Source organism: Ictidomys tridecemlineatus, chromosome X, assembly GCF_052094955.1.
Source record: "Ictidomys tridecemlineatus isolate mIctTri1 chromosome X, mIctTri1.hap1, whole genome shotgun sequence".
NCBI lineage: Eukaryota > Metazoa > Chordata > Mammalia > Rodentia > Sciuridae > Ictidomys > Ictidomys tridecemlineatus.
The window spans coordinates 13294120-13316815 of NC_135493.1; the positions used below are offsets into that span (position 1 = coordinate 13294120).

The 22696-nt window shown below is 35.7% G+C and overlaps 1 protein-coding gene across 1 annotated transcript in view; it reads right to left on the minus strand.

Moving 5' to 3' along the window:
- The window catches only part of F9 (coagulation factor IX), a 37875-nt gene extending 24751 nt beyond the window's left edge, over positions 1-13124 (minus strand). Inside the window, exons 1-4 of the mRNA XM_005325159.5 lie at positions 12981-13124; positions 7829-7992; positions 7604-7628; positions 3237-3350 (exon numbers count right to left, since the gene is read on the minus strand). Of these exons, the coding sequence (XP_005325216.1) occupies positions 3237-3350; positions 7604-7628; positions 7829-7992; positions 12981-13068 (391 nt within the window). The 5' untranslated portion in view covers positions 13069-13124. The remainder of the gene's footprint in view (positions 1-3236; positions 3351-7603; positions 7629-7828; positions 7993-12980) is intronic.
- Positions 13125-22696: the final 9572 nt, after the last annotated feature.

Below are 22696 nucleotides of genomic sequence, written 5' to 3' on the forward strand. Positions count from 1 at the left end.
AAATACCACCTGTGGAAAGTGTTCAGTCAATATGAGATTGTGATAAGTTAACAGAGGCGGGTGGTAGGAATAGCCTTGTTTTCTCCCAGGGAATGCCCAATGGGAATGAATAAACGTGGTGTTTTTTTTTTCCCCAATTCCCATTCTGTGTTCTTGACTAAGTAACCAGACCCTTGATCATTGGAAAAATGAGGAACATTTGTCATTGCCCTTTGTGAACCAGAATGTTGCTGCCTCTCTTGATCTCTGGCTTGGTTTGTGCATGTGATGGGAAATATTGCTGCCTATTCAGTATTTTTTTAACCTTCAGGTAAAGGGCTCAGGATTCTAGAAACAGAACAATAGCATAAGGAATTCTGGGTCAATAAAGGGTCAATAAGGCAGGACCTAAGAAACAATCAGAATGGCACTCATTCATCAGTTATTGAGCACTTAGATGTCACATACTATGTTGACCATGGGTTCTCTCTGATCTTGAAGTTGGTCTCTGTGCCTAGACATTCTGTTGAAGAGCATCAAGCTCATCACTACAGTACAAGCATATTACCATGAACACTTTCTAATTCCTTTTGTGCCTACTGACAAAAGTTATCACATTCTGTTTTATTTTACCCTGCTTTCACCTTCCCTGGTATATCTACTGATGTGCCAAGAAAAACTTGAACAAAAGATTTTCTATTTAACAAGTTTACCACAAAGTGGTTAAATTCAGCATTCTTCAGTTAAATTCAACATCCCTACCACCACACAGAAATACACAGTAAATAAGACAGAAGTGTCTGTGATGTGCTACAAAAGTGAAAAAAAACCCAAATATTTATTGCTTGTGAGTTTTTTCTTCTCATCCCTATCTTACTGTGGGAAAATGCTTCATGTATTCTTTAGAAGTGGCAGAGATGACTGAATTCTTATGGACCTTGATCTCTTTGAAAGAGATTTGGATTTGATGTGCAGCTGGGAACATATGGAGGTCTTTATTCTAGCCAAAAGGACCCAGTAACCAATTAATTGCTATTCTTCTAACTAGAAAGAATGCCCTCAATGTTTGTACTTTTCTCCCCTGACGAAGAACTTGATTGCAAGGGAAAAAGAAAACAAAAAGGTCTCGACAATGGAAATCTCCTTTCCTTTTCCAAGACAGGGTAAAGCAAGACATTTGGGGCACAGATACTCTATAAACTGTGCTATCTAGTGGCTTTTGAGATTAGTCTTTAGTTCAGCTGGAGGCAACAAGCTAAAATGGGAGTTTGTATATGCTTTTGTTGTTGCTTTCTTAGAGTGTCTGAGATAAAGAACATTTTGAAAGAATTCCCATTTGTTTGTGAACTAAAAGAGCTGAAAAGATTTTTCTAAATCTTGATCAGATTGATTGGGTGAAATCAATATACCATAGAGGCCAAGTGTTGTGTTGGCTGTGGAAATGTGAGAACTTGAAAGTATTGAGACAGTGCCAGTTGTAGACTTAGCATTTTTTCTCTGTGGGCCATGACCTCACAATATAGTAAATACGTTTACAGAAATTTTGTACCTAGATTTACTTACATTGCTTGAAGTGATTCTCTTTCTTTTTTAAAAACATCTGTATATTTAAGCTAGATATAGACATTTATGTTTTCAAGATAGTCTACTACCACATAGTAACTGAGACTAATTGAGTTATTCATTCCCTCAGCTCTAATAGTTTTATTATTTAAGCTGATAATGAATGATTACTCTGAGGATTTCTGTAGGTTTCCATAATAGCAGGATCAAATTTATCTAGATAAATCTGAATTTGAAATTATAATCTTTCAGATGAAAATAGCACTTTAGATATGTTAAACCCATGAACACACCCACAGGAAAGTTAACCCAGAAATTGGCTTGTCTCCACACTGGGAAACCTAAGGGAATGGGAGTCCACCACAGTTTATACTAATTCATCCACCTGCATTCGCTATTTTCTTTCCTTTTACCCTGTTACATTTTTCTTTTCTTCTAAGATCTTTTAGATCTTAAAGGAAGATGATCAATCAATTTCTCCTTAGTACTGAAAGGTTTTCCGAACAACATTTCAGGTGACTTTTTTCCCCTTTCTCAATAGGACAAGTGCATTTCATTTCATTTTATTCCTTTTTCATCTGTCAGCTTGCTGGCTATGATGCCTTAACAGTGTCCTGCTAATTTTCTACTCTTTGTCAGTAGTCATGTAGCTTGTGGTATCAGATTCTTTCCCTGGGATTGCATATCTATTCTTCTAGAATTTTAGAGTAGAAAGAGTATTCTTTTGCAGAATTGTGTGTCAATCATGGTCACAATACCAGTACTATTGTATCCAGAGCTAATAATCAATTAGGTAAAGGGCTTTGTTCCAGTTACCAAAACCTGAAAAATATTCTAGGGTATAAATATATAATAATCTTAGATTTTTTTTATGTGACTAGTATGGTCAAACTTGGGAATGACCTGTAATTTTTATCAACGAGTTTAACATGTGAAGTGATCTGTATGTGTAGAGCAGTTCCTATTGTATGGGATAGTTGGCCTATCATACCACTGGTTTTGTATGTAATTGACTTCTACTGCCTAGGATGATAGCAATTTAGTCATGAGTTCAAACATTTTTATGGGTTCACTTTTCTTTGAGTTTCGAGCATAGTTGTCAGAAGCACAGATTTTAGTCAAACTGAAATTCAAGTCAAGCTCAACCACTTATGCTGAACCACTTGAGCTCTTGGAGCTGCAGTTTTCTCATGTGCAAACAGTGAGGATAATAATGGTACTAACCACATATGGTTGTATTGAGAATTAATAAATAAAGTGAGTGAAACAATATTATCATCTAATGTTAGTGACCAGATAGTGTTACTGCTCTGAATATAATTGCTTGAGCTTATATCCTGAAAACTGTAACTACAGATGAAGTAAATATTTATAATCTTTGAAATTTATTTTTTTGTACTGGGGGTTGAACTTAGTAGCACTTTGACACTGAGCTGCATCCTCAGCCCTTTTTATTTTATTTTATTTTTTTTTTAAATTTTGAGACAGGGTCCTGTTAAATTGCCCAGGCTGGCCTTGTGATCCTCCTGCCTCAATCTCCTGAGTTGCTGGTATTACAGGTATATGCCACTGTACTGAGCCTGAAAGTATGTTTTTAAGAGAAGCTTATGATACATAAACATTGCATTTTCCAGTTTTATCTGGTTTCAAAAGGAAACTTTTGAACCACGAATAATCAAAAAATAATTACTCACCTAATTCACAGTTCTTCCCTTCAAATCCAAGTGGACACCAACATTCATAGAAATTAATGTCATCCTTGCAACTGCCACCATTTAAACATGGATTGGACTCACACTGATCTCCATCTTTGAGACAGGTTAAGAAATGGAAAATTATCAGATAAATTGCTTAAAGTGTCCGTACTATGGAGATAAGAATCTGATTTTTGGACCAGAGCAGGATTACTGACTTGGAAGCCAGTTGATGCTTCTGTCTTACTTGGTTTCTAAAGCACACCCCAGCAAAGGTTTTCAGGTTAATACTGTCCCAGGAAAATGCCCCAACGAAGGCATGTACATAGTTTATGCAATCCAAGGAAAGAGGTAGAAGAATATTTTTGTATAAGAAATGTACCATATCAGCATAGGATGAGAAGAATTTTCAGTCCTTTCTTATAGAATTACAGCAGTTAATTCTACATTAAAGCAAATAATTTCAATGAATATTAGCTACATATCATACATAGTCTGATTTATTGCAGGTCTTGCTGAGCAAGCTGAACTAGATAATAAACGGTGCTTGCACTCAAGGAACTGGTGACCTAGGCATGGAACAAATGTATTATCATTTAACCTTTAAGTATCATATATAGTAAGGGTTCAAGATAATAGAAAAGAAGCGGGAAGCATCTCTTACTACTTAAAGATAGTTTACTATCTTACAAGTTAGCTTCCAAATAATTTAGGTAAAAAAAAAACAATGTTCAGTATATCATATGGAATTTTAAAAGATTCTGCAAGGTATTTTATTTGTGCATAGATTAGTTACTTCCATTATACCTTTTCTGAAGTTTCTTGAAAGTCTTTGAAGACACTGGTAGTAAGAAAGTAGGAGGAAGGCATAAGCAAGAGGGGAAGGATCAGGATGAGGAGGGACTCTGTAAGTCTTATTTCTTCATTCTCTGTCTCAGTGCATACTTCCAAGGAAGCTTCAGGAGAAAAGAATGAATACAAATAGAAGGGAGAGTGGGTGCACACTTTGAGCTCAGAAAAATAGCCCTGAGGAAAAAACAGGAGTTAGATCAGTAAGACTCGATATATGAGTAAGAAAAGAGTAAGAGACAATGATGACAATAAGAGCCAAAGAAGACAAAAAGGGAAAATCAAAGAGAAACTTCTAATTATTAATTATACTTCAAAGCAAAACTCTCTGACATCCAATGTGTGGATGCCTGCCCATTCTCCCTCCTCTCTGATGAAGCATGTATTCAGGTTCCATTAATTAAGGGACTAATATCCCTTTCTCAGAAGTAGCCACTGTGGAAAATCTGCTTGCTGTAAAAATGAGACCTTGTCCCCTCTGCCCCTTGATCCAATGTGCTCTTGCATGGATACTTCAATTTGTTCCAATTCTATGAAAACAAAATACGTTATCTCTGGTTTATTATTATTGATGTTCAGAACTGGTCTAAAAAACGAGCTACATTTGCACTTTATATTATAGACCAACAAATCTGAATTATTTAGGATGTTTCACTGAAAGGGTCTGGGCTTGCAGCCAGCTACACAGGAACTCGTTTGCTGGGACACATCTTTAAAATGAGTGTCATTTTATCCTGCATTTGGTCCTCCTTTAGGTCCTTATCTGTGTGTACTTTGGGCCTAGACAACATGGTCAGAAGGGGTCAAAGACAACAAGAGACAAGGCCTTGCCAAGTGACAGAGTCCCATTTAAGACTACTAGGTTCTTGTTTAATGAATAACTGTGTTTAGATTTGAAGGCCATGAAGTATAATAGAAAGCAAGGGATTGGGTTCTTTTCTGTGCTTCATGACTTCTAGCTGGGTTACCTTTGGCAAGTCTCTTTACCTCCTTAAGCCCCAGTATCCTTCTATGCAGAATGGAATTCATAATGCTTTGCTCACAGGGATGGTGTGAGGGTTAAATGTTATAGGAATGCTATAAATTGCTTCTGAATATAGCATTCTGTAAAGTTTCTGACAGATGTCAATTAATGTGATTGGGTGGTGATTCTTCTTCAACCAAGTCTGTGCATGATGAGTTAAAGGCAGAGAAAAGGACAGCAGTGAGGAGCCTGGATTCTTGCTATATATGAGAAACAGCATAGGCTACTTTAGTGGTGGTTTGGAATCCCAGCTGCATGTGAAAAGAGACATGGAGTTTGTTTCCTTTTAGTTCTTGTTTTTTTTTTTTTTTTTTGGTAGACAAAGTATTAGTGACAGAAGCATATCATTGATATTTCCAGGTATCTAAGCCTGAGGCATAGCAAACAATGTACCTGTGTGACCTAGAAGGCAGGTAGCCAACTTCAAAATATGCTACTGAAACTGTGGTATATGTGGGGTGGGCAATGAAGGAATCATGGGGATTTAAATACAACTAAGAATATTGTTTTTGGGAAAACAGATGTTGATTTAATTTTAAAAATATGTTCCAAAGTCAAAGTTTTAAATTCATTAGGAGTAAAGTATTAAAAAGACTTATTTGGATGAATGTTATGGGGAATATTTCATAGAAACAGTCATGGTAGCATTCATCCCTAAGAATAAGGCAAGATAGATAAAGCAATGTAACAGAGTGAATGTTGTCTTTGCTCATGACTTGAAAACAAAAACAGGGAAATTATGAGTTAAGAAGGTATAAAAATATCTAATAATGTCTTCAGAATGGGAACTGTAGCAAATAGAAAGGGACTTGAATTAATGGACCTCAGTGAATTTGTGGTTCAGGCTAATTTGTTCCTGACTATGAAGATGGTCTTAGGTAAGTCAATCTGTGAGGCTTCCCTTGCCTCAAAATCTTGCTGGCTTTTAAGTTAGTTTTAAAATGAGTTGTTATTAAAGTATATCTTTTACTCCTTTTCTTCAATTTTGTAGACAAATATTTACTGAGTGCCTCTGTTCCAGATATTGTTCTAGGTGCTAGGAATATATAAATAAACAAAACAATTGAATTCCTGCCAAAATGAAGCTTGCATTTTTGGATGGGGTGGGAGGGGAGTGGAGGAAATCAAGGATAAATAGTATAAGTAAGAAAATGCTATGATACATCACATGGATAATAGTGTTCCAGGTTGAATATCCCTAATCTGAAAATCTAAAATCCAAATTGCTCCAAAATCCAAAATCTCATGAGTACCAACATGACACCACAAGTGGAAAATTCTATCCCATAAAACTTTATTTCATGCACAAAATGGTTAAAATGTTGTATGAAATTACCTTCAGGCTATGTGTATAATGGTATATGAAACATAAATGAGTCCTGTGTTTAGAGTTAGGTTCTACCCCTGAGATATCTCATTACATATAAGCAAATATTCTACAATCTGAAAAAAGAATCTTGAATCTGAAACAAACATTTTGGATAAAGATTATTCAACCTTTAGTACTAAAAATATAACAGGATATTATTGTCTGGAGTGGTGGGATTCCTGGGGGTAGGTTGAAGTATTAATAGTTGATTAAAGTAGGCCTCACTGAGATGGTGACAATTGGGGCAAAGACCTGAAGAGTCTAGGGAGTGAGCCAAGGGCAAGCTAGGACAAGCCAGCTAAAATAGCCAGGTAAAGTCTCTAGTGTGGGAGCATCATAGAGTGAAAAAGGAGCCTAGTGTGCAAGGTGGAGAGGATGTTAGAGGGGCACACACACAAGGGTGATGGTAGGGGGCTGAGGTTGTAACTCAGTGGTAGAGTGTTTGCCTAGCATATGTGAGGCACTGGATTCTATTCTCAGCATTGCATGTAAATGAATAAAATAAAGGTCCATCAACAACTAAAAAATATTTTTTTAAAAAGGGTGATGGTGGAGGAACTTTGTAGGCCATCATAACGAGGAAGACTTTTTTTTTTTTTTTTGTACTGGGGATTGAACTCAGGGGCACTGGACCACTGAGCCACATCCCCAGCCCTATTTTGTATTTTATTTATAGATGGGGTTTCACTGAGTTGCTTAGCACCTTGCTTTTGCTGAGGCTGGCTTTGAACTTGCAGTCCTCCTACCTCAGCCTCTTGAGCTTCAGGAATTACAAGCATGCACTACGGTACCCTGCTACAAGGAAGACTTTTAAGACTTTTCAATTAGCATTCTCTGAATCTCTACTGAGTATTATAAAATCTTATTCAGTCCCAAGATCCAATCACTTGGTTTTCTTCCTTCCAGCTTCCTGGGATGGAATGCTGATCTTTGTGAAGCCCTGCAGAGAGTTTACTTATCTGCCAGCTGATCCCTCCCACACTGGCATAACCCTGTAGGATATCACTATTCAATCTTGGGTTAAAGAGTTGGATTTATTTTTCTGAGTTGTTTTGACAGAGTTTACTATATGATCTCTTTATTCAGAGAAAAAATGCATAATCAAGGATAAAATGAATTACTTACCAACATATTGATTCCAAAATTCAGTCTATGAAGAATAAAAAGAGGACAAGTTAATAGTAGTATTTAAAGTGCTTTGATGTTGATTCCTTCTCTTATATAACATTTATAATGTAAATATATGCATGAATGTCATAAAATTCCAAAGAAAAGTTTTTGCCTTTTTTCTTTTTAAAAGATATTCTGTCTTTGGTCTGCAACTGAAGGATATTATATGGAAACACTCACAGTTTTTTCAGTATTTTCAAAAACTTCTCGGGCTTCTTCAAAACTACACTTTTCTTCTATGCATTCTCTCTCAAGATTCCCTTGAACAAACTCTTCCAATTTCCCTGAATTATACCTCTTTGGCCGGCTCAGAATTTTGGTGGCATTTTCACGATCAAGAAACACTGAAATTTAAAAGAACTATTGTTTAGCTTTTAAAAAAGAAAACATCATGAAAATTAAATACATCTCTTAAGAAAGGCTTTGTTTTTAATCCAAGTAATCCCAAAGCCAATTTTTCTTTGGGGCATGGAGCCAAAATCTATCATGCTCCTACAGTACTATATAAACATGGAGATTTAGGAATTAAAATTCAATTTTACTTTTAGTTAAGAGAGCTCCAATAACAAAAGGTCAGATTTTCAACCATATTTGAATTTACTTTGGATGAAAAAGAAAGTTCTCAAATAAGCAGTTAACTTCACACTTTGTCATCACTTGAAAATAGCTCATTGCAGAACCTTGCAAGGTGATCCATCACCCTGGCTGGGCTATGTTTTCAGGATGCAGTTGCCCAGTGACTTTGCAACAAATATCTCCTGAAGAACAGGAGCCTAATTGTGGGTTCAGCTGCAAATATGACCCCAATGCCTCTCATTTGATGTTAAAATAAAACCAGTGCATCATTATTATTTTTTAATCTTCAGATTCATAACACCTTCAGTTGGCATATATTATAGAAATTCCAGTGCTGTAAGCATTTGGAATTCAGGATGTGGTTTATTTTAACTGTGATTTCCTAGTCTATAGGGACACTCATAAACTCTGAAGGATTGAGGCCTCCAAATCCTTTCCCTCCTTCTCTCCTTTCCCTGCCTCTGTCTCTATCTCTGTCTCTGTCTTTTTCTCTCTTTCTCACCCCCCACACGTATATATACACACATATATATACACACACACTCTCTTATGTGTATGTGTGCATGTATGTAATTAATACTAGTAACTCAAGAATCTGCCTGTAGTTGTTCCTTTCTTTAGGAGATCATGAAGGAAGGAAGGAAAAGGAAAAGAAAGAATGAAGAAAAGAAGGAAGGAAAGGGGAAGATCGAAGTGAAGAAAAAGAAATGAACTAAAGTACCTTATTTTCATAACATAATGCCTTGATACCCTTGTCCCCTTTAGGCTCACTTATTTTTTCTGAATTTAGCCTAGGTTTTTCTCCTCCCCATTACATTTGCCAACTTTCTCAAATTCCCTTCACTCCTTATAACTGCTACACCATCCTTGCAATCCCATATCCTAGAACAGTGTAGCCATTTGCCTTTTTCTTTTCTGAGGCAGCTGAGTACTTAGGGCTATGGATCACCAAATTGCACATGGGTATCATCACATACTGCTGCCTCGCAACGCCTCCAGGTCCATCTCTTTTCTCAGTAATTCATTTACTTGGCCCTAGGTACTGGTAAATAGAATCCATTTCTGCATTCATTTATAGTGTGGTTGAGTGAAAAAACAGTTTGGAATCAGATCAGACAGACCTGGTTCTGAATCACATATCTGACTCCTATAGACAAGTCACATGATCTCTGTACCTTAACTTTCAGAAATGTAAAATGGGATTACAGCTATGTAATAAGAATATTTACCAGGCTGGGGTTGTAGCTCAGTGGTAGAGTGCTTGCCTAGCATGTATGAGGCACCTGGTTTGATCCTCAGCAACATATAAAAAAATAAATAAATTAAGTAAAGTTGTTAAAAAAAGAGTGTCTGCCTTACCATATTGTTGACAGGATCAGTTAGATAACATGTAGACCAGTGTATGTTGGTTGTCTCTCTTTCTCCTATTTCTCTCATCTGGCCCTCCTTTCCTTCTTAATTTTCTCGGTTCTCTTTAGCTCTAATGCACTCTGGCAGCTCTTTTCCTTCCATGTTCCCATCCATATAATGAAAAGACTGTTGCAATCAGTAATGACCTTGTAAAGGATAATTTTTAACTTATGTATTTCCTGACTACTCTAAAACGTTTCTAACTGTTGATCTCTCCCTTTTCAGGAAACTTTTTCCATGAAAGCCCTCTATTCTGGTTCTTGTCTTTACTCTAATTCTTGTAATCCATCTACCTCTTGAAGCAATTGACTTTCCTTCCTCTGACTGGTCCTTAAATGTTCAGGGCTGCTCCAGGCTTCAGCTGCAGGATTTTAGCTTTTTAACTTAACTTCATACATTGTTGCCAGGGCTGGGGCTAGAGTAAGGTTTACAAGATGTGTAGTGTACAACATTGAAGGAATCCACTCCCACACCGCTAGATATACAAGTACATTTGTGTCCTATAGGCTTCATTTGCTGTGCCTTAGTTTGGCTCTAATCTTTTCAACAAAATTTATTGAGTACCCAGTCAGTACTTCTAGACACTGGATAGGTGCCACAGTGTCCACACTCACTCTCTGACTCCCTAGCTTCTTACATACATGTAGCTATAACTGCTGCTTACACCACACTGATTCCTGAATATCCATCTCTAGGCAGATATATCTTCTGAATCCCAGATCATCTTTCAAGCTTCCTAACTATACACTATAATGTGGCTGGTGATAGCTGATGTTTATGCAGTGCTTCTGTTGTGCTGGATACTTCTCAGTCCTTTGCATTCATTATCTCACTTCATCCTCACAACAGTCCCATGAGATAGGTACTGTCATCTCATTTTTGTAAGTGAGGAAAATCAAGGTTCTAAGAGATTAAGTACTTTGCTCAAGGTACCACACTAAAGCATCAGAGCTAGGATTTAGACTCTGGCAGTCAGACTACAGAATCTGTGTTCTTAGGCACTGTGTTCTTTCTGTGATCACATCAAACTCAAAATGCCCAAGATATGCTCTGTACACTTCCCCAGAACCTTCCATAACCCTGTAGTTATTAAATCATATCAGTTCTACTTCCTTAAAATCTGCAAATTCTCTCTTCTCTTACAGCTATTATCCAGATTCCAGCCCTTGTGTCTCACCTGAATGATTACAGTAACCTTAGGACTGGTCTCACAGTCTTACCCTCACACTAGTTCATTAGAGTGTTATCAGATGAAGCATCTGAACTCAGCCATTACTGTTACTCTTTATGTTTACACTTATGATACCTTCATATTATGTTCTATTTGTCCAGTCTTCTTAGTTTAGGGTCTTTATTATCTGCTGACCTGGTCTTGCCTAGTTCCTGTCTCACTTGTCATAGTCAAGATGGAGCTCTTGAAATACCTCACATTGTTGTGAATCTGGATTTTTGCATGTGAGGGATCCCCTCTGCATAGAATACCCCAGATCAGACATTTAAGGACAGTGGACTCCTATTCATCTCTTAAGACCCAGCTCCAAATATTGTCTGTTTCTCAGGTATTTCCCCATTTATTGTGTGTCTTACTCTGTACTCCCTTAGCATGTGTTACACATTTTATAATACTATATCAAAATCTCTCACCCAATCTCATGGTGCTTTAGGCCAAAGAGAGAGTCTGGTTTATGCCCATGCCCCTGGTACCATGCCATAGTACCTAGAACCATAGCAGTAACTCAGTAATGTCTGAATGAGTGAAAGACAGTTTCAATCCATACACTTTTCAAAACTGAACTGATTTCATAGAATGATTTTGATTTCTAAATTCCAGATTGATGCAATAATACTTAAGAGCATCAGCTATGAAAACACAATATCTCCTCCTTTCAGAAGCCAGTGACAGTTTAACAGAAGAGAGTACTGCACCAATGCTGTCCATACTTAGAGAACTTATCCTAGTCCTTTCCTCAAGGGCCTTTTAATTTTTACAACAGTGACACCAGAATCCCACTGACTTTCTCTTAGTGTTGTCTGGGGATTGTTTATTTAAATCCCCTTTCAGGATTATCTCTAGTCATTGTTTTCCCAGTTTTGAAACCCTGGTTTCACTCTTTTTTTCTATCATTTTTTCCCAACTCCCTGAGGTTTTCAAGGAGTCAACAGCCCTCTTATAACCTCCATCATCTCACCATTTATTTCAAAGGAAGGGTTTGAATCCTTTGTCCTCCCATATGTCTCACTGATGAGATATGTCTAATGACTTGGCTTTATGTCCTGCTTTGTGAGTTTTCCAATATATTTTTTATTTAATTCTACCCACTTTGCTAGTTCGATTTAACCTTTGCATTCTCATATCATTATTTCTGTATTTCAGTCTGATTCCCTAGCTGACATCATGTCTAGAATAGGAACCAGAAGACCAGTCTGCTTTCTGGTGATGCTTTAGGGTTGGCACCCCTGATCCTAGCACTGTCAGCTACTAGTGTTGATTCTAGTAGGTTGACAAGTAAGTGTGATAAATGCTTCCTGTGAGAACATGCCATTTGCTTAAATGGAATAAGTTATTCCCTGTGTACCATCCCCTAGAGTGTAAATAAAGAAACTGTAGTTGTAAAAAAACAATGTGATATTACATTAACTAAGTTCCTACTCTTTTCATCAATTTGTGGACTTGTTTTGTCCCCCAGGGAGCTTATCTGAGTATCAGATATCAACTCTGAGACATTATGAAATCAGAAACAAAATATGATTTATTCCTAATCCACGAAAAAAAAATACTTTCATGGCAAATAACAACTTACTAATGAAAAGTTAATCTTTTGATATTAACTAAAGCTTTAAATGGACGGTGTATAACTTTTACAATTCAAGATATACCTCATTATATAGTTTTAAAATTTTGAAACTCATTGTGTATCTTCAGATAAGACTTTTTTTGTAAATAAAATCATTTGTAGTTTTGATGTTTTCCATTTTGGTTTTAAAATGGTGAATAAAAAAAGTAACTTTTTTGCATATTCTGCTGTTTCTTTGTTAAGATATCTTTCTATTTCCAATTTTTTTTAAACCAAGGAGACAAACATTTTCTAAGAGGAATTACATCATAAGATCATAAGCTCAAGAGTGTCCACTAAATTAAAGTGCATCAAAAGCATTGTAAAACTATTTAGTTTTAAAAATGAAGACCCAGATAGCAGAGAGCCAGCACTTATCAACCCACATGCTGGCTGCTAGAATGTTAAATCTATCAAATCATATAATCATTATTTAGCGAAGAAGACAGCACCAGACATTTTTAAATCTAAAATACAAGTGTATTCCAAGTATTTTTAAAAAGGAAACAAACCTGTACATTCAGCATTGAGTAGATATCCAAAAAGGCAGATGGCGATGAGGCCCGGTGATTCTGCCATGGTCATGTTCAGGCACTGCATAACCTTTGCTAGTAGATTGTGCGAGTGGCAAGGTTGATCAATTGTTCCAAAGTACAAGCAGTGCTCTATTGACTTCTGGGAATAATGTTCATCTCCCTTGGTGGGTCTTTGGGCTTTTTCCAGTGGCCTCATGGGTCAAGTGAAGAGAATGGGCAGTGGTCACCATTCAAATTCAACTCTGATTTCATACCTTTTGCAAGAGTGGCTGACTATAGAGGCTGAAGCAGAAAGTGACGCATCTTCAGAATAGGGATAGGTGCCGTGGTACAGCTGCTGTGGGAGCAATTTCCATCAGTAGGACCCATTTTTATCTTCGTCAAGTATCTGTATGGTGAAACATATGGACCTTGTCTCAGAATACATGTATGTATGTATATGTACATATGTGCATATGTCTATACATATGTACATATATACACATATGTATGCCTATCTACATACATACACACATTCATGCATATATACATACAAACACATGTTAATATATACAAGTAAATTTGTGAATATTATATATAATAGTATATATTAATATATGGTGTTATACCACTGCACATATAGTATTAAAAATATATACAAGTATGCTACCATTTACCTGCTATTCTTTGTGATATTGTTTTGATACATTTTACTTTTACATATGTTATAAATCCTATATTGTTATTTCGTTTGCTTTAAGCAATCAACAATGTTTGAAAGAAATTTAAAAAGGAGGCAATATCTATTATATTGGAATCATTTATTATCATTCTAATACCCTTCATTTCTTTGTGTAGATCCAGGTTTCTGTCTATTACAATGCAAAGGATTGAACTCTGAAATGCCTAACCACTGAGCCACATCCCCAATACTTTTTTATTTTGAGACAAGGTCTTGCTAAGTTGCTGAGGCTGGCTTTGAACTTGTGATCTTCCTGCCTCAGACTCCTGAGCCGCTGGGATTACAGGCATGCACCATTGCACCTGGCTTTATTAACAATTTTGACAGTGTAGATCTCATGATACATTTTCTCAATTTGGGTTTATTTGAAAATGTCTCCATTTTACTTTCATTTTTTAAAAAAATAATCTAGTTGAATAGAGAATATTAGGTTGTGCATTTTTCGGGGGGGACATATTAAAGACACTATCCCATTCTCTTCTGGCATTGATTGTTTCCAACTAGAAGTCAGTAAATATTCTTACCATTGATTTTTTTTCGGGGGTTAATGGGGGTTGAACCCAGGGGCACTTAACCACTGAGCAACAGACCCAGTCCCTTTTTTATATTTTATTTAGAGTCAGGGTCTTGCTAAGTTGCTTAGGACCTTGCTATGTTGCTGAGGCTGGCTTTGAACTATGATACTCCTGCCTCAGCCTCCTGAGCTGCTAGGCTTATAGGCATGTGCAACTTACCTGGCCCTTATCATTGAGTTTTAAAATAATTTTAGAGTTGCAGGAAATTGCAAAAAAAAAAAAAGTACAAAGAGAATCCATGTACCTTTCACCCAGTTAGTCCTAATGTTCACATATTATATACATATGACACAATATAAAAAAGATAATGGACATTGATATCATATATATATTTCCAAGTCATTTTATTACATGTTTAGGTTATTATAACCACCATTACAAAGATATGGCTTGTGCTACTATACTCCCCTCTCCCCTGCAATTATCCCTAACTCCTGGCACCACTAATCTCTTATCATCTTCATGAGAATGCTATGTGAATTGGAATCAGTATATGAGTGCTTTTTGAGATGGATTTTTTCACCCAGCATAGTGCCTTTCAGATCCATCTAGGTTATTATATGTTTCAATAGTTAATTCCTTTTTATTGCTGAGTAGTATTCCATAGTGAGATTGTGGTGTAGTTTTTTTACCTGCTAAGAGGCATTATGATTGTTTCCAGTTTTTTTTTTTTTTTTGCTATTGCAATAATGTGCCAACAACATTCATGTGTAGGCTTCTGTGTGAATGTAACTTTTATGTTTCCCTGGGATTAATGCCCAGGAATGCAATTTCTTGGTCATATAGTAGTTGTGTGTTTAGATTTTTAGTAAACTTCCAAACTGTTTGCAAAAATGGCTGTATAATTTACATTTCTGCCAGCAATGTGTAAGTGACCCTGTTTTTTTTTCATCTTTGCAAGCATTTGATATTGTCACTATTTTTATTTTGGCCATTCATATATGTATGTAGTGATATCTCATTGTGTTTAAACTTATGTCTTCCTAATGGCTAACAATTTAACACTGTGTCATTTACTTGACATTTGCAGATCCTCTACTGTGAAATGTTTGTTCATGTCTTGCCCATTTCCTAATGAGATTGATTTTAGATATGAGTCCTTTGTTAGTTATGTGGTTTGTAAACATTGTTTCCAAATCTTCAGCTTTTCTTTTCATCCTCTTAACTAGGTCTTTCACAGAGCACAACTTTTTAGTTTTGATATAGTCCAGTGTCTTAATTGTTTTTTCTTTTATGGATTACATTTAGAAGGGTTCCACTAACACTAGATTATTTTTTTCTTTTTTGTTTTTCTAAATGTTTTTTTTTAATTTTTTAATTTTTTTAAAGAGAGAGTGAGAGAGGAGAGAGAGAGAGAGAGAGAGAGAGAGAGAGAGAGAGAGAGAATTTTTTAATGTTTATTTTTTAGTTCTCAGCGGACACAACATCTTTGTTTGTATGTGGTGCTGAGGATCGAACCCAGGCAGCACGCATGCCAGGCGAGCGCGCTACCGCTTGAGCCACATCCCCAGCCCCTCTAAATGTTTTATAGTTTACAGTTTGAGGTTTACATCCGTGCTCCACTTCATGATTTTTTTTTTTGTATAGGGTATGAGGTTTAGGTCAGGCTTCCCCTCTCCCCATGGCTGTCTAATTCCTCTAGTGCCATTTGTTTAAAAGACTATCCTATCTCAATCATAATAGTTTGTCTACTTTATTCCCAAACCATTTGAGCATCTTATTTAGGGTCTATCTCCAGGTCCTGTGTTTTGTTCCAGTGATGTACTTGTCCTTCTGTCAGTACCACACTTACATGGCTACTCTAGGTAATAGAGGAAGCCTTTATACGGGGTTGGGTGATTCTGCCCACTTTCTTCTACTTTGGAAAGATAATTCTATTCTAAGAGATTGTACCTTTTCATATAAATGTTAGAATTATCTTGTTGGTATCTAAAAATACCTGGGGTTTTGATAGGAATTATTTAAAAACCTGTATGTCATTTTAGGGGAATTGACATCATTAATGTGTTGAGTTTTCCCAGTTCATGAATGAGATACACACACACACACACACACACACACACACACACACACACACACACACACAATCTCCTTGTATTTGTGTCTTTGGTTTCTCACATCAGCATTTTGAGATTTTCAGCACCTAGACCCTGTAATTCTCTAAGGGTCTAACTATGTATATATTTTCTTTGGAATAATTATGCATCCTAATATGTTTCATTTAAATACTTCATATTTTAGAGAACTTTTAGGTTCACAGACAAATTGAGAGTAAGGTATAGAAATTTCCCATATATCCCCTGTGTTATTCAGTTTTTTCACTTCTGCAACTAAAAGACCTGACAAGAACAATTAGAGAAGGAAAAATTTGAGAGCTCATAATTTCAGAGGTCTCAGTTCATAATCAGCCAGCTCCATTCCTTAGGGCTCAAGGTGAAGCAGAATATCATGGCAGAAGAGTATGGTGGAGGGATGCAGCCCACATGATGATCAGGAAGCATTTGCTAGATACAAAATATGTACCCCAAAGGCATGTTCCCAATGCCCACCTCCTCCAGCCAAACCTCACCTACCTCCAGGTACTACTCAGTTAACCCCATCAGGGATTAATTGATTAGGTTAATGTTCTCATAACCCAATCATTTCTCATCTGAACCTTCTTGCATTGTTTCACACATGAACTTTTGGGAAATACCTCATATCCAAACCATAACACCATCTGCCCTTACAAAGTACACAGTCTCCCCCATTATCAACATACCCACCCGAGTGATACACCTGTTAAAATTGATGAACCCACATCACCACATCATTATTATCCGGAGTCCATAGTTTACATTAGGGTTGATTAACCCTTGGTGTTATATATTCTGTATGTTTGGGCAAATGTGTAAAATGACATGTACCCACCATTATATAATTATACATAAGAGTTTTACTGCCCTAAAAATCTCTGTGCTTTACCTTCTCTACCTCCTGATTTTTTTTTTTACTATGTCCAGTTTGCCTTTTCTTGAAGGTCATATAGTTGGAATTATATAGTATTATAGTCTTTTCAGATTGGCTTTTTTTCCCACTTAGTATTAAGCTTTTAAGTTTTCCCCATGTCTCCTCATGGCTTGAGTGCTCATTTTTTTTTTTAGCTCTGAATAATATTCCATTGTTTAGATGTACTCCAGTTTATCTATTTACCTACTGAAGGACATCTTGGTGGCTGCCATGTTTTGGCAGTTGTTAGTAAAGTTCCTATAAGGACCTGTGTGCAAGTTTTCATGTGGTTATAAATTTTCATTTACTTTGAGTAAATAATGAGGAATCTAATTGCTGGATTATATGGAAGAAACATGTTTAGTTTTGTGAGAAACAGCCCAACTGTCCTCCACAGTGGCTGTGCCATTCTGCATTCTCACTAGCAATCAATAAAATTCCTGTTGCTCCAGCATTTTGTATTGTGGTGTTCTTGTTATTGGTCCATTTAATAGGTCCATTTAATGTAGTAGCATCTCATTGTTTCTATTTGAAATTCCCTGATGGCATATAATGTCCCATATCTTTTCATATGCTTCTTTGCCATCTGTATATCTTATCTGGTGAGGTATTTGTTAAGGTGGAGGGATTTGTTAAGGTCTGTTTTAATGAAACTATTTGTTTTCATATTGTTGAGTTTTAAGAGTTCTTTATCTTTAACAACAGTCCTTGATAAGATGCATCTTGACAATTATTTATCCAGTCTGTGGCTTTGTCTTTTCTTTTTTTGATAGTAGCTATCACAGAGAAATTTTAAAGTGGACTCCAACTTACCAATATTTTCTTTCATGTATCTTTCCTTTGGTGTTGTATCTAGAGCCATTACCAAACCCAGGGCCATATAGATGTTTTTCTTGTTATCTTATAGGAATTTTATAGTTATGCATTTCATATAGGTCTTTGATACATTTTGAGTTAATTTTTATGGAGGTTATAAAGTTTGTGTCTAGATTTATTGTTTTATATGTGAATGTCCCTTTGTTCCAGCATGCTTTTTTGAAAGGACTGTCTTTGGTCCTTTGTCAAAGATCAGTTAACTGGGGCTGGGGATGTGGCTCAAGTGGTAGCGCGCTCGCCTGGCATGCGTGCGGCCCGGGTTCGATCCTCAGCACCACATACAAACAAAGATGTTGTGTCTGCCGAGAACTAAAAAATACACATTAAATTCTCTCTCTCTCTCTTAAAAAAAAGATCAGTTAACTGTATTATGTAGTTCTGTTTCTAGGTTTCTATTCTTTTTCATTAATCTATTATATATTTGCTCATCAATACAATATTTCCTTGATTACTATAATTTTACATTAAGCCTTGAAGTCCAATAATGTCAGTCCTTTAGCTTTGTTCTCTTTCAATATTATGTTGACTATTCTTGGTTTCTTGCCTGTCTCTATGAACTTGAGAATCACTTATCAATATTCACAAAATAATTTGCCTTGATTTTTATCAGAATTGCATTAAATCAATGGTATATATTGGAAAGAAGTGACTGACATCTTGACAATATTGAGTCTTCTAGCCATGATCATGGAATATATCCTCATTTATTTAATTTGTCTTGGATTTATTTCACCAGACTTTTGTTTTAGTCAGCTTTTTCACTACTATGACCAAAAGACTGGTTTCAGAGGTCTTAGTCCATAGATAGCTGATTCCATTCCTTGGAGCTTAAGGTGAGGCTGAACATCATGGCAGAGGGATGTGGTGGAGGGAAGCAGCTCAAGACATCACAACAAGAATCAGAGAGAGACTCAGCTCAGTTCACTAAATATAAACCCCAAAGCCATGCCCCCAATGCTCACCTCCTCCAGCCACACCCTACCTACTTCAGTTACCACTCAGTTAATCCTTATCAGGGGATTAATACACTGATTTAGTTAAGGCTCTCATGACCCAATCATTTAACTTCTAAACTTTCTTGTATTGTCTCACACATGAGCTTTTGGGGGACACCTAATATTTAAACCATAACACTTTTGGAGTTTTCCTTATAAAAATCTTATACATATTTCTTTAGGCTTATACTTAAATATTTAATTTGGGGGGATACTAATGTAAATGCCAATTTTTATAAGGTTTATTTTTTAAAAATATTTTTTAGTTGTTGATGGACCTTTATTTTTATTTATTTGTATGTGGTGCTGAGGATCGAACCCAGTGCCTCACGCATGCTAGGCAAGTGCACTACCACTGAGACACAAACCCAGCTGCGTAAATGCCATTTTTAAAAATTTTAAATTCTACTTGCTCATTGCTGGTATATAGAAAAGCATTGACTTTTGTATTCTACAACCTGCTGTAGTCAGTTACTAGTTCCAGGAGTTTTGTTATTGTGTTTTGTTTTGTTATTGTGTTTTTCCATTGTCATAAGGTTTTTTTTTTTTTTACTAAATAGGAATGCAATTGCTTTTTGTTTATTGACTTTGTTATCTTTTCACTTTGCAGAATCATTGATCAATTTTAGTTGTTTATTTTCCCTTTTTTGTAGATAACTTGGACTTTTCTACATAGACAAGCAAGTTATCTGAAAATAACATTTTTTTCTTCATTTCCAATTTATATGCCTTCATATATACATATTTGCCTAGAGAAGTTACTAGGATATCCACTAATATGTTACAATGATAAGAGCAAACATCTTTGCTTTTTCCTGATCTTAGTGGAGAAAGCAGTCAATCTTTCTATAATAAGTTATGTTATCCATAGGCTTTTTATATCATGGATGGGTACTAAATTTTGCTGTGCTTTTTCTGTGTTAACTGATATGACTTTATTTAGTACTTTCTTGATTATGTGGGTTATATTGATTGGTTATTGGATATTGAATCAGCATTGCCTAACTGGAAAAAGTTATATTTGTTTATGGTATACATAAATTATTTCCATCTTGTTATTTTGGTAAAAAAAACTTAACATGAGATCTACCCTCCCAATAGTTATTTCAGTGTACAATATTGTTGGCAGTAGGTACAATGTTGTACAGCACATTTCTAGAACTTATCTTACTTAACTTTATGCCTATTGGTTATATTGGTTAGTTGTGGCTCTTCCTCCCCTTCGGAACACCTGGCTACTAGCATTCTACTCTTTGATTCTGTGATTTTGGGGTGTGTGTGTGTGTGTGTGTGTGTGTGTGTGTATATATATAAAATATATATAATATAAATGGAATCATAGAGTCTTTTTTGTGTGATGGGCTTATTTCGCTTGGCATAGGTACCCAAAGTTGATCCATGTCATTACATAGTAGAGTTTTTTTTTAAGGCTGAGTAATATTTTGTTGTTTGCATGTAGCATATTTGCTTTATCCATCTGTCTGTTGTTGGACTTTTAGGCAGGTTCCACCTATTAAAAGAACATTGGTTGGGGGCTGGGGTTGTGACTCGGTGGTAGAGCACTTGCCTTGCACACGTGAGGCACTGGGTTTGATCCTTGCAGCACATAAAAATAAATAAATAAAAGATACTGTATCCATCTATAACTTTTAAAAGAACATTGTTGGATTTAGTTTGCTGCAATTTGCTATTATTTTGTGGAGGGTTTTTACATCTAATTTCATGTGTGATACTGATTTTTAGTTTTCTTGTATAGTTTGGTTTTGGTATTATGGCAATAATGACCTCCCAGTGGTTTAGGAAATGCTCTTTGTGGTTTGTTTATTTTCTAGAACAGTTTATGTAAATTTATGTTAATTATTTAGCTACAGTTAAATAATCTGGGCCTGGAGATTTCTTTCTTCTTAGATATTTATTTTTTAGTTGTAGTTGGATACAATACTTTTATTTTATTTATTTATTTTTATGTGGTGTTGAGGATTGAACCCAGGGCCTCACATGTGCTAGGCAAGCACTCTATCACTGAGCCACAATCCAAGCCCCTGGAGATTTCTTTTTCAGGATCTTTTAAATTATGAATTCATTTTCTTTCATTGTAGGGTTATTCAGATATTCTACTTCATCTTACTTGTGTTTTGTTAGTCTGTCATTTTCAAGTAATTTGCCTATTTCTTTTAAGTTGTTGAATATGTGAAAATTAAATTGTCATGTTCCTTTATTATATTTTAATGGCTGCAGGATCTGTAGTAATATCCTCTATTTCATTCCTGTTGTTGTTGATTTGTATGTTCTCTCTTTTCTTGTCACTATTGCTGGAGATTTCTCAGTTTTATTGATTCTTCCCAAGAACTGACTTTATAAAATATTTTATTTTTATTAACATCTATTAATTGTACATATTAATGGGTTTTGGTGTGCTATTTCATCACATGCACACAGGAGGCACCGATCAAATTCAGCCTCTCTTTATCTACTCCTTACCCACTACCCTTTCTAAACTCTAATAAATCACTATTCTACATTCAGATTGTCATTTTTTAGCTTCTACATGTGAGAGAGAACATTGTTTCATTAACTTTCTCTACTTTTCTGCTGTTAGTATCATTGTCATTGGTTTCTGCTCCAGTGTTTAGTATTTCCTTCCTCATGCTTCCTTTTGGAACAATTTCTTTAGGGGTTCTTTAAGTATAAGATTATTGGCAATGAATTCTTTTCATTATCCTTTCTCTGAAAATACCCTTATTTTTCTTTTATTCCAAAAGGAGAGCAAAGGAGAGTTTCATGGAGATAGATTTTGTGGTTGATACTTTTTTTTTCCTCTTAGGACTTGAAAAATGTTGTGACACATCCCTGTAGCTGCCATGGTTTCAAATGAGAAACTGACTTATTAAAACTGGTCTTCCTCTATAGGTCATGTGTTATTCTTCTCTGACCACATTCAAGATTTATTTCTTTTTCTTCAGTTTTAAGAAGGTTAGTTATGATATATTTTAGGATGCACTTCCTTGGCTTTATAGTGTTTGGAATTCACTCACTTTCTTGAATCTGTAAGTTGGTATCTATTGCCAAAATTTTTAAAGTTCAGCTATTATTTATTTGGGCCTATTTCTTTCTCCTCTCTTTCCAGGACTCAGGTGACATGATTATTCCATATATTTTATGTCCCACAGGTTCTGAATCTCTTTCATTTTTATTAATTTTCTTTGCTCTTAAGTAAATTCTTTGAAGTTAGTGGTATTCAGTGAACTCTCTTGAAGTTCAAAAATTATATCTTTTGTCATACCCACAATGATATTGAGGCCATCCAGAGAATTTTAAAAATTGTTTATTGTTTTTTGTTTTTATTTGCTTTATTTTATTTTATTGAGACATAATTCTTGTACATCTTTATGGAATATATTAGGAAAACTCAATACATGTTTACACTGTATAATGATCTTTGTTTCAGTATCTAATTCTCATTTTTATAACTTCTACCTTTTATTAAGATTCTGTGCTTTTTAGCTTTTTGAGATGATTTGTAATTGATTGTTGAGA